Here is a 13,179-nt window from a genome sequence, read left to right on the forward strand (position 1 = left end):
TTCTACTGCCATAAAAGGTGCTACCAGGATAAGTTATTGTTATCAAGAATAAATGTAAAAACAACCACAAAAACTAGGAATATCAACAAAAGTGCCTTAAACAACGCCTGCTGAAGTTGCATAGAAGATTGTAGTAAAGGGAAAACTAGTATATCTACAGGGCCAGAGAACATTTGATATAGATTATTTGAAAATTATACTAGCAAAGAAGAATAGAAATAAATGAGAACCAAAGCACAGACTCATCTGTAGATTAAGAGGTAGAGAGAACACTTTTAGCCTGCATTATATTTACCAAGCAGGCTATTTTAAATACATGACTGAGGGAAGGCTGAAATTTATCCTTGAGTTCAGGAGACAAGCAGTACTCAATTTTTCCTGTGCTTATTACATTATAAGCTGCCATACATACTATTTTATAGTATATATAATATAATTTATAATTAAAAAAGAAACAAAATAGAAGCTGAAAAATAATATGTTAAAATAAAACCAAAAGTCTTTTCTGGCAGATAAAATAATCGGATTCCACATATAATTTCTCTCCGAATTCCACCAATTAGGGATACAGGATGAAAAGTGCTTTGCAATAAATTACTGTAAGTGTAAGGGTAGAATATATAGCAATTTAGCTCAGAAAAATTTTATAAGAGTGTGACAGTTGACATGAAGGGTAAAAGAAAAATTCCACCCATAAAATTACATTGTAAAGGAGACTGTTACAGTAAATGCATAACATGCTTTTCAAATATAGATTCGCAGCACAGAGAGGAGGCATGGTTTGGGCCAGAAGCCTTGTTGTTGAATTCTGACTAAGCTGCAGTCTGCCAATCGATTTGGCTTCAAGCCCAGCAAACCAAGGAATTACAGTAGTCAAGGCTAGGTGCTGTAGTGAATGGAGTATTCAGGTCAGTTTTGGATAGGGAAGAAAATATTTCTGGCAACAATTCTGAAAGGCATTTGTAATGAACTGAACAGAACTCAGTATTATGTCTAAGGCTAAAATTCCACATAGGTAAACGACGTGACATGAGTAAGAGAAATGTTAGACAGATTGCAGAGTAATGAAACATTTATTATTTTAATTAATTGGGGCCAAACCCTCAGTCTTCTGGTTATGCTACTGATACTTTCAAAAAAGACTTTGCCTTTCTCACATTTACAGTTGAAAACCTGCAGCCTCTCCCTTTGACTCAATTCACATGCCACAGAGGGAGAAGCAGATGTGATTGCCTTTGACTAGCAGAGGAAAACAAAAGTTGGAAATACCACCCTGGAGAAGGCTGCAGATAATGCAAGGGATGGGTTCTAAAGTAAAGCATACTGTAGGTCATCAGCAGTATACATAAGCAAATGCCATTAAAGATTTGTATAATGAAGATATTGATTTTGACAGTAGTGTGAAATAATGTATCTGCTACAAATAAATGGCATAGTTGTTTACTTTGGTTTTGGTTTTGCTGAGGTTTTTTAAAAAAAAATTTAAAAAAAAATCCAGAGGTATAAAAAGGAAGGTGATTCACAGCTGCAACTCCATCTGAGTAAAGAAAGCTACTGTTTGGTGTGCATGCTGCCTGGATGCCAATAGGTTCCTTAAGACATAGTGTTAAGACATAGCATGATAAAGGAGCAAACCAGAGGACTTCACTGTTATATCCCCAAATTCCACCTTTTTGGACAGACCAAAAGAATGTTGCCTCCAGTGATTTATCTCCCAAATCATTTTGCTGTGTGGGCGGTCAGCTTGCAAGGATGCCATTCCTCAACCTGCCCTGCTCCTAACAGCTACATCTGTACTAGCAATCAAAAACAGCCAGGGACCATCCTTGTTCCCTAAAACCAACTGGCACAAGATGCCAAGTGTCCCTGCAGCAGCAACCCTTCTCTCTCCACAAAAAAGATGCTTTTCTGGGAAACTACTTGTCCTGCATCAAACTCTGAACTATACCTACAGTGTGTGGGGAAATCCTAGCTGGCCCAGAGCAACAGCTTTCTTACATTTGAACAGTATGGGCAAGCCTGCCCTATCTCTACTTAATTTAATCCTGCAGATAAAGTGAGGGGGGTCATCCTTTATTAGCAGTCTCACCTTTTTTGCTTTCACCCTGATGCAGAGGTGTCAGCGTTGCAGAGAGCAATTACAAATTCTACCAGAGGAACAAGGATATTTTCCTCTTCCACCTACCTTGTCTCACCTACCAGAGTACTAGAAAGCATGTCCTCTCCCTAAATTATTTCTATATTTCCCTCTGACTAGGCCTACAGTGTTTGAGACCACAAGAAGGTATGCCTGGGTCAATGGTTGATACCCCTTCCTATTCCATCTGACTCAGACCCGTTCTAGTCCATGTGCTTGCATGGGTTATAAAGAGGCTGAGTGAATGCAGGAACACTACACCTGAGTGATGCAGGAAGAAATACTTTTTCGTAGTACAATAAGCAGATTCTTCCACACAGACAAAGAACAGAAAAAGTCCTTATACTACAACACATATTATAATCCCTGGTCTTGTAAGAGTATCAAACCTCAGTGTCAGGAGCCATTGTTTTCCTTTCTTCTTTTGGCTAAGAAATCGACTGAGTAACAGTGAAAGAAGGAGCATTATGGGGATACTAAAAATGCCCTGTTTTCAGTATTTATACAGAAATCTGCATAGTAACTTGTCTGAGGTATGTATATCAACAATTAGTAGTTCTAGAAATAGAACACTCTCTGTTAAACTCCGAAATAAAAGAAAATGCAATTTGATTAAAGAGAGCCCAGTTTGCCCTGCAAGGTTTAGCTAAAAAATCTGTCTCCAATTTAAGCTTTGAAAATCTTTTAGGTTGTGAAACATGGTTTAATTTACAACAAAGAAACTGACAGCTGAGTGTAACTGTAAGAGCTGGTGCTGTGCCATGTGATAAATCACTTGAACTCAACAAGACCACCTCACCTTCATGTCATTTCTCAATAAACAGAAGCCTGACATCAGACCAGCACAACACACTCGGGCAGGCACAAATGTACAGTACCTGCTCTTTCAATGCCACCATCTCACTTTACAGAATGGACTTTATGGACCTTGTGTTGACAATCAGAAAAAAACCTAAGAAAAAGCTCAACCCACACAATCTCCCCATCCCAACTCAAAGGAAGATTAAGTGAATGAGGCTTTCTTCATCAGCTTGACAAGATTATAATGTACTGCATTTAATTAGCTGTTCTTTTTGTTATTTATGGTTAGACAGACTTTTATTTTCAGTCCTCAGATTTAAAAATAGCAAAAGCAGAAAAAACTGTTTTTGGTAAGTCTGTCCAAAAAGAGAGCTCTGTAATGAAGGAACATCATTAATGCGACCAAGCCCCGGCAGGTCCCATTAAGAGAAGGGACTCTCCCTAAGTAATAATTACACAGAGATCTTGCAGATTAGAATGTTCCTAGGAGATCAGGAGGGTTATGTTTGTTTTGCCCATAGTATAGTTTCTTTTGCTGAAGAAAAAGAATAGGGAGGTGGATGAGGAGGTTTCAACAGCCATAGCCTCTTCTGGCAATCAAAAGAAAAAATCGTCTCAGACATCATATGTCGTAACATTTAGTTCTCCATACTTTATGTTACCTTGTCTGCCATGACTTGTCCTCTTCTCTCTTTTTTTACTGCCTCCAGTCTCATCTTCCTTTTGTATTTTTGGTCCCTCATTCTATGTGTGTCCATCTTTCTCTACCACATAGTCTATCCCTTTCCAAAACTCTTTTCCCATCCCCATAACATCTCTGTCATCATCATGAACTACCCCATTTGGGAAGAATCCAGTGATTTGACAAGAAGCACGACTAGTGCATAATGGAAGGAGTAAGTATTTCAGTCGGTCATAGTTGCATAGGATTACTCATATTTATAAGGTTTATTCAATCACTTATAAGCAGTCTGAACAGTTTTAGATGTGCAGACCATGTGATATGCACAGCCAACTCAGGAACCCTTTTGGGTGGAACCTTCATCTTTCCTTCCTTGCCCCAGTGTCATATTCTCTTCCTTTATCCTTTATTTCCACAAAACATTTACAGCTCTGTTCTGTGAAGCATCAGGCCCTTACCTCCATCTCTACTCAGCAAAGCATTCAAAACCAAGTACAGATTTTCATGTGACTAGAGCATACGCTTCTTTGCCTTGAACCCTGTGTCATCATCTAGAAATCTGCAATTCCAGGCAAGTGGCATGAGTTGTCAAAATAGGGCCTTAGACTGAAATCTCTTGGAAGGCAGTGCTTTTATTTTGCTATAAAGCATCATGCATATTTAATGGTCCGCATAAAAAAAAAAAAGTCTTAAAAATAACAGAAGAAGAGCTTCTGTTGAAATTCTGGCCATGCTAAATCAATACTAAGATTCGTATTGACTTTAGTTGGAGTGAAAGCTACAGACAACGGAAGGAATGCAGAAATTCAAAGCAAATGTAACACAAAGGAATAAGCTACGTGAAACACTACAAGTTGCAACCACAAAAGGTTATACTGCCAGAAAATAGGCAGGAACTATAAGAATGCAAGGTAAAATATAAATGGAGTCTTTCATCTCTATTCTCTGCCACTGCCACAGCATCCTGGATAGAAATGCTTTTGAGAACATGTGTACATGAGACAGAAAATGGAAGGACAACTGAGAAAGAATAGATACCCAGCTGACCTTTACTGGACAAATTATCAGTACAGAAACGAGCCAAGAGCACACTGACTAAATGAGCTAATCAAAAGCTCATGGATGGATTGTGGATGTTATTTTGTATGTAATTTTTTGTTTTTAAAATGCACCAAGGTAGAAAGTAATAGTGGCAACTAATGACATGAATGATTAATATTTTTATTTATATTATAGTGGCATTCTATGACACCAACTGAGATCTGGGCTGCAATGTAAAAACACATTATATGACTCAATCTCTTTCTCAAAGAACTTAATGATGACCTAAAATTTGCACATAAAGTAAGCTTATATTTTTGAATTAATCACTGTCAAATGAAAGAAAGACTGTATGACTGGACAATCAAAGAGCAGGAAAATCCTTTTAAAAGTTGTTATTAATACAGAGCAATTCAAAGAATACTCAGAAAGCATGACTGTATATAAAAAGCCTGACTGCTAAGAGAATTTTAACCAGTATGTTTTCAATAACTGTAATGAAACTGGCATCATTTTTAGTACTGTGAGAACATACTAAAAAGTGTAAGTATTATTGGGAGAAAGGAGTACAGTATGGAATATAAAGTAAATCAGATAAGACTATGATTTTAGTAATCATCATTATATCAATGTAATTTTTATCTTTTCTAAAGCAAGATAGCAACGTCTGATGTGAACCTGTAATGAGAAAAACAAAACTGCTGCCAATCATTTTTGGAAGAAAGTTCAAAAAAGATTTTTAACATTTTCTTAATTTTTTAATATCAAAAATGCAGATTCTATCTGTGAAGGCACTGATAATGTTAAAACAGATTAAATCACACCCAGAGAGATCAGAGAATGAAAATGAAGAAACCTGAAAGGAGGAGAATTTTATTCAGTCTGTTGAGAATGCTTTTCCCTTCAGAATTATTTAACTTCAATTTTTTATTTTTTTTCTTTTTTTTTTTTGTGGAGGGGGATGAGGTGAGAATTCATATCAGATACCTACCAGCTATTTGATAAAAAGTCAGTGTAGTCTAACACAACACTGAAGTCCTTAAGTAAAAAGAGAGGAAAACTCGAGGTGACAATTCAGAGGTTCCCAAGGAGGGGCACATGACACACAATCTTCTCCCCAGTCTTCTGTTCTTAATGGACAGGCCTACTGAATCAGCTCAAAGTTGTATCTAGCTTCACATCTTGTTTCACAAATATGGGCTGAAGATGCTTAGCAACAAACTAAGCAGGTAAACTGCATAATCTCATAATCCATAGAATCACAGAATGGTTTGGCTTGGAGGGGAGCTTAAAGATCATCTAGTTTCAACCTCCTGCAGGTTGAAATTCTCCACTAGACCCGATTGCTCAAAGCCCTATTCAACCTGCTCTTGCACGCTTCCAGGGATGGGGTATCCACAACTTCTCTGGGCAATCTGTGTCAGTGTCTCACCATCCTCACTGTAAAGGTTTTCTTCCTAATATCTAATCAAAACCTACTCTCTTTCACTTTAAAGCCATCCTCCCTTGTTCATGGTTACGCTGGACATCAGGAAGAATTTTTTCACTGAAAGAGTAGTTAAGCACTGGAACAGGCTGCCCAGGGAGTCAGAATCCCTGAAGTGTTCTAGAAACGACTGGACATGACAGTTAGTGCTATGGTTTAGTTGGCATGGTGGTGTTCATTCAAAGGTTAGACTCAATGATCTTGGATGTCTCTTCCAACCTTACTGACTCTACGAGTCCATGACAAGGAAGCAATCTGGCTAGGGGGCTCCATGATAAAAACCACCCTTCCACTGTTCCCCCACAAACACAAGAAACTGATTCATAGACCCTGATTCCTATTTCCAAAGTCCATTGAAGAGTCATTAATTAGTAAAATGGACAAAAATGACCAAAAAAGTAGGTGTCATAATCTGCTTAGTACCCAGCCATGGAGTACTTCTCTAAACTACAATGTCTGTGGTAATCTATCCACTTGTATACTGGGACACTTCTACCACCTTGTGTGTCTGACTCTTGAGATATCAAAATAATTTTTGAATGGGATTTTAGATTTTCACTCACCTATAGGTACTTTTGACAATGTTGTCAAGGGAGATTGCACCAAATAGTCCGAAACCTCAATAAATAGACAAAGTTTACAGTGCATGGAGAAGAAAGTCAGAGGAGAGAATTGTAGCTTTGGTGTAGTCTAAAAACGGCCCACAGACCAACACAGATGTCTCTAGGGTTCCCATTTTCCTTAAACATGACGATCAACACTGGTAAATCTGAAAAGGTGGTTTGGGAGGAAATGAAATGGAGATGAATGAAAAGTCATGGAGCAGTGTCACATGTTATTAAGGTGTGGAAGCACAGTGGAAGAATTTAGAAATCAAGCCACAGACCTACCCAAAATTCTGGAAAACAATCTGTATTTTAGGCACAGATTCAAATATTGAAGAACTAGGTAATTTAATAAAAAGAAGGAGTGGACATTTTTCTCTCTTTATCCCTTAAATAACTGAAGAAGCACCATAACAAGACTAAGACTACCTGCAGAACTTAAATCAGGTGCTATAAATTTGTGGTGTGACAGCAGTAATACACTTCATTTCATAGCTCATTCTGGCACAAGTATCTTGGTCATATAATTAATTCACATGCTGAACACTTGACACAAATTTTTAGGGTAATCTGCTTGATAATCTTCTAAATACCTCCAGGCACAAATCTGTAGCAGAGATTTCAATACCTGTACTTCTTTAGCAGTTGGGCCATAAGCTGAAATGTTCTGGCCACAGTAATCCTCATTAACAAGAAAGCACTTTCTACTGAGACCTGCACAGACTGTGTGTGTGTGTGTGTGTGTGTGTGTGTGTGTGTGTGTGCATGTGTGTGTGTGTGTGTGTTCCAGGTGAGTGCACTTGAAGCCCATTTTATTTCTTTTTCACTCTCTATAACATTTTTTGCTACAATGCTGGCATTTTTATCTAACTCCCAGTTCTCCCCTTACGCTATATCCTTCTGTATCAAGGCTATACACAGTAAGTGGGATTAATCTACTCTAAACAAGGCATGTAAAAAGTTGAACATCTGGTTCAGAGCTAGGCCCCTGTGAATCCTCTATGGATAGCAGAAAAAAAATGGCATATCCAAGGGATGATTCATCTCACTGGAAGAGCACCATGAGGTCAGTTTGATGACTCATTCCCTGGAGATTCTTATTTTTCTTTTCTAACTGCAAAGAAATCTCAGAATGGTCAGCTCCAAGTTGGACATCTGACCTAGTTCATGACAGAGTAATGCCACATTATATTTTAAAAATACTGTAATATTTATATCAAATGGCCACACAGCTGCAGCATTAGCCTAGACTTTTGGATCCTTACTGCAGAACAGCAGAAGTGAGTTTTTGTCATGCTGCAAAATTTAATAGACCACACACACCTAATTTGGACATCTAGTACTTTCAAATTCTTCTTCATAAAGCAACTGACACATTGTAACCAATTCTACAGGACTGTGGAAAAACAATGGAAAAGGATGCATGAAAAACATTCCTAAGATCAATTAAAATACAGATTAATTCAAATTCCCTTAAAAACTGGAAGCTCATTTCACAGTCTCCATGCTTAGCAATCTTAGGCATATACATGTGTAAAGCAAAAATATCATCCATCTGTTCGCATCAAGTTTGCAAAGAATTTTAATAAGACACATTAATGTTAATAATGGCCAATGTTTCTGATGTTTATAAAATAACCAATGGAGAGCATCTGGAAAGCTTGTAAAATTTGTTTTTATAATCCACAGAGTGTAACACCTTTCCCTGAGGATGTTTTTTCCTGACCTTGTCCTCCTAGGCCAGATTCGCCAGAAACTTTCTTCTTCCAGGCATTGCTGGGACTCTGAAACTCTTGTTTTTAAGCCAGACCTATTTCTGGTTTTGTAAGTTCAGCATTCAGTACATGACAGGAGCAAAACAAGATAGCCAAAACTGCAAGTTTCCACCTGAAACTACAGGGATCTCTATTTCCAAAGTGACAGATGTTCTACAACAGTTGGTGACAAATGGGCTAATTTAGACTGATTTAACTAAAGTTCAGCCTGCTGACAATGAGGGATTTTTTTTTTAATGCAGCTGAAGAAGGCATTTCTGAATGCTAGAGCTGGCTGTGGCACACAAAACTACAGAGGCCCTGGTGTGAACTGAACAGCACGCCATGCATGGTGTCTGCATCTTTGTGTCTCACACTGCCTTTTAGATGCTAAATGGAAGACAATAATGCCTAGCAAATTACCAAGGGAATTAGCTGTCTTTAAAATTTACTCACTGAACAGATGTCCACAGAAATCAAATGTCTTTGGCCCAGAATTTTTCTTCCTAAGTTCTGGCATCTAAACTCTTAAATTAGAAGGACATATGCCCTGGGATGAATTGGCCTTCTGAGATGCTGAGCTTACCATAACATAGGCAGAAAGCTTCAGGGGCTTCTCTCCTAAGCTAGGCAAGTCCATCCAAGCATGTGCCTTCAGCCCTAACTTTTGAAGGATGCCCACTGAGGGACCAGAAATGTATTGCAGAAAAGCCTTTAAGGCTTATTTTTTTACATAAAGATTAGGGATATGATTCAGAAATTACAATGCAACAACTGCATTGTTCTCCATCTGACAAATTGTCTTGGGCTTTTTTCTTAACTTCAGGCTTCAGCCTTCTGAGTATCATAAAGCCTCTTGCTTGAGCAGCCATGAGTAGACACATTAAAAACCAGTAAAAATTAAATTAGTTTTCTTTCTCATTTTTTTCTTCCCTTTTCCTTTCTTTTCCCCTTTCTTCTCACATTTTCACCTCCTTCTCTTTTCTTCTCTTCTCTTTGCCTCCCTTGCCTTTGAAGAAAACTTCTTGTCAAGTATCCTGATTATTGTTTTATGAGGGAACCTCATTAAGGTAACTTCATTGATTATATTTCTGTGCTAAGGAAATTGCTGCCAGCAGTAGATATTTAAGACAGTTTATCTGCCAAATTATTACTGGCATTGTATCAGTCAAGTAGTCCTGATGCCAGCAGCAGTACAGCGTTTTCTTCTACTATAGAGGTGGCCTGCATGCTGGCTTCTACTGTCTTTTACCTAAACCCAGGTTAAAAATATTACCTAATTGTGCTCTGTTCTTTAATCGACCTAATTAACTAGCTGCAACGCACAAGCTACATATCCCTTCTCTCAAAAAGCCCAAGATATTTTCTCAGAGCAGTGAGGCTTCTGTCTGGTCCATTCTTGAAGTGTCTACAACAGTAGACATTATGCATAGAGCATGTCTTCATCTAATAATAAACAAAACTACTGAAATTTTGCTCACCTTGAATAATAAGCTCTTAGGAATGGTCCTTGATCCTCCAATTGCCATAGAGTATGGAATAGGATATGAAGTAGAATATGACTGCATTGCAACTACTTACCCCCAAACAAACAAAATGATAAAAAAAACCACTACCACCACCACCACCATCACTACAACAACACTGGACAAAAAGGGAGTTACTTACATTGAGTGAGGATCCCTGTTAAGGCATTTTTGAAACTCTCCTTGGCTTGCTCCATTTCTTGCTCATGAGCTGCCTTTTCGTTCATGAGCCGGCGGACGTGGCTGTTGGCTGACTGCACCATCGAATAAAACTGGTTTGCAGAGCGACGATTCACCTCACCTCGCTCGATCCAGGTAAGCAGCACTGTGATGGCCTCTGAAAATTTGCTATCATCTAGAACAATCAAAGCACAGGTTTCAAATTGCAGGTATAAATATCCTGCTGAGAACACATTTTCTGCTCCATGTCACATTAAAATCAGCATAAATCTTGCTTGCAGTATATCATTTTGGGCAACTTTTGTGCCCTTTGTTCTATCAGATGTAAGAAGCCAATATAGCTATGTGAAACTACATAAATCTTCCTTCAAGCCTTGTCTTCTCCTTATTTTAATAGCTTTCTCAAAACAAAAAGCACCCTCCCCCTATTCCCTGTGGCCTGAGTCCTTGCTTTCACAATGTCTCCCTTAAGCCATTCAGTGATATGGAATGACCTTACAGTGGGAGTGAAGAGACCTCTGTGGTACTGGACTCACTGAGGAAACGAAATGTGTCTGTGTTAATCTGGTCAGCTGAGAGCTCAGTCTTAGAGCTTGGGCATACTTTTGTCAACAGAGTTCACATTTATGTTATTTTTATATATTTACTTAATTAATGAACAATGTTGAGGTTGAACAATTCCTCCTCAAAACACTGATTACTTACATGGAACTGCTTTGAACAGATGATGTGCCTGTGCTTGGTTTGTATCATTTGTTTTGTATTATTTGTCTGTGTTTTGCTTTATATATTTTTTTAAACGATTCTAGATGAATCCAGGAAAACACCTGGATTAGAGCTTCATGTTTACCATTCAGGTAACATAAGCTGTATTTTTCTGCATTAAGACTGCCAAAACTGAAAGCTAGATTTTGTACACTCCCTCTCCAAGTAATCTTCTTTCCTCTGACAGTGCTCTCAGCTTCCTCAGAAAACTCTTAGCACAGTATCCATTACACTTCAGGCTTCACCAGAATTAAGAGGAAACATTTTCTTTTAAGTCCCATTTAGACTGAGGAACCATTTTTGTGCAATTCAATCTCATTTTTTTCACCAGGATTCTATTCTATAAAACTTCCATTTCTCAACAACTCATTTTAAACATCTCATCTAGTCTTTTTGGTTATATTTCTTTATATATATTTTAGATGGCATGTATACCTTTCTCTAGGAAAAGGTATATGGTTATGGTGGGAAGAAGTACTATAGCTATAACCAACAGATACTTAAAATAAAATCTGGGAAATACTAAAACCAGTCAACTGTGTTACAGAATACAGAATCATGGGACGTAGTTTGTAAGACTCTGCTTTCTATGTACAAAAAATAATGAAATACTAATTCTTAAGTGATGATTTTGGCTTTTATTCTGAATCAGTAATCACTTCCCTAAAAGGTGAGGAGCCTAAAGTACAGAGAGGACTAATGCCACACTCTGTGTCCACAGCCTCTGAAGAGATTTTTAACATCTTATTAACTGAAATATGCTTTCAGCTACAGCACTAAGATTTGCTCTCCACAGCTGAATAGGCATGTTCACCCAAGATCCTTGAAAAAAATTTGCAAAATAAGAGCATCATAACACTCTCCCTGTGTACAATGATGTATCTGTTGTAACTTAACATTAACATGTGATTCATTATCATCATCCATTAAGTAATTGCCCATGGGGAGGAAGAGTCAGATGTGCATCTTTTTATTCAATATTGTCCCTTCAGATTAGACTCCAGTTTGGAGCTTTGCTGGATACGTATAGAGCAGAATGTATTAAGTGGCTCTGATGGGTGAGATTGTATGAATATAGGCCTCAGAAAAGCCAAATTTAAAGAAGACTCCTGCAAAGTCTCCTCATTGCAAGAAAACATAAAGATAAGGCTCTCCAAAAAACTGCAGCTTGCTGAAATGCATGGGAACTGGATGTCAAATATTCCTTACAGCCAAAAACTCATCTCTGGAACACAATGTTTATTATAATTACAGTAGTAAATAAGAATAACGTATAATGGCTTCTGGCAATTTTAGAACGCAATTTCCAACAGTCTGTAGTCAGATCACCCTGCGGATGGCGCCAGCCTGTTAACAGCAAGCATTGGGCTGACTGTGAGTAGAGAATAACTACAGCAGTGTTCCTCTTTTTATCTTGTAGACATTATTATCTAAATCGTCACACATAATTTATCACCCAATACGATAGTACCATTCAGTCTAGGTCCAGACATGAACAGCAAAGTTGAGAGAAATGATGCAAAGAAGCTCCTCCAAAGAGCTCTACATCTGTGAAGAAACAGTGTGCAGATCTAAGCAAAAATGTTTCAGAGATACATTAGGAAAATCAGTTGCACAGAAACATTCACCGTTTTTCTTGCTTTAATCTCTCTCCAGTACACATTTGTGTGTTGTTTTGCTACAGAGTTTCTATTAAATAAAAACACCTCTAGTTTTGTTGTCTTTTTGTCAGGCACAGTAGGTGTCTGTAAGGGGTGTTCATAAACATGCCATCCTTCTGCCACATAGATTCTACCCATTTAAAAGGGCATACTGGAAACTTTTTTTTCAATACACTATACTTCCAGGGAGCTGCAGATGTCTATGGGACTGTTACAGTTAATTCACAGCTCTGTACTAGCAGGAAAAAAATCCTTTCATTGGTAAACATCAGCATCTTCATTGATTACACAATTAGAAGACACATTCAAAAATGCTAGAGGGTAATATATGCACAACAGGAGCATATTAGTTAATAAAACCTTTTCTCTACAGTTTTAAAATTTCCTTATTTCATCTTCATTTCTAACTTCTATATTCTTGAGTTCACTACTCAGTGACTGGCATTAGGTAACTCACCATGAATTCATTTTCTTCATCCAGAATACAGCGACTCTTTCTGAGGAATCAGAGGTTCCCTTAGAAAATCAGATTTTTATACCA

The 13,179-nt window shown here is 37.9% G+C and overlaps 1 protein-coding gene across 4 annotated transcripts in view; it reads right to left on the bottom strand.

Moving 5' to 3' along the window:
* ENOX1 (ecto-NOX disulfide-thiol exchanger 1) overlaps positions 1-13,179 on the bottom strand; it is a 285,209-nt gene that overhangs the window by 69,672 nt on the left and 202,358 nt on the right. For all 4 annotated transcript variants that reach the window (XM_018071491.1, XM_008934599.3, XM_018071490.1 and 1 more), the window contains one exon: positions 10,175-10,387. In XM_018071491.1, the coding sequence (XP_017926980.1) occupies positions 10,175-10,387 (213 nt within the window). The remainder of the gene's footprint in view (positions 1-10,174; positions 10,388-13,179) is intronic.

Source organism: Manacus vitellinus, unplaced genomic scaffold (genome assembly GCF_001715985.3).
Source record: "Manacus vitellinus isolate BGI_N305 unplaced genomic scaffold, ASM171598v3 scaffold_2_pilon, whole genome shotgun sequence".
NCBI classification, from domain to species: Eukaryota; Metazoa; Chordata; class Aves; order Passeriformes; family Pipridae; genus Manacus; species Manacus vitellinus.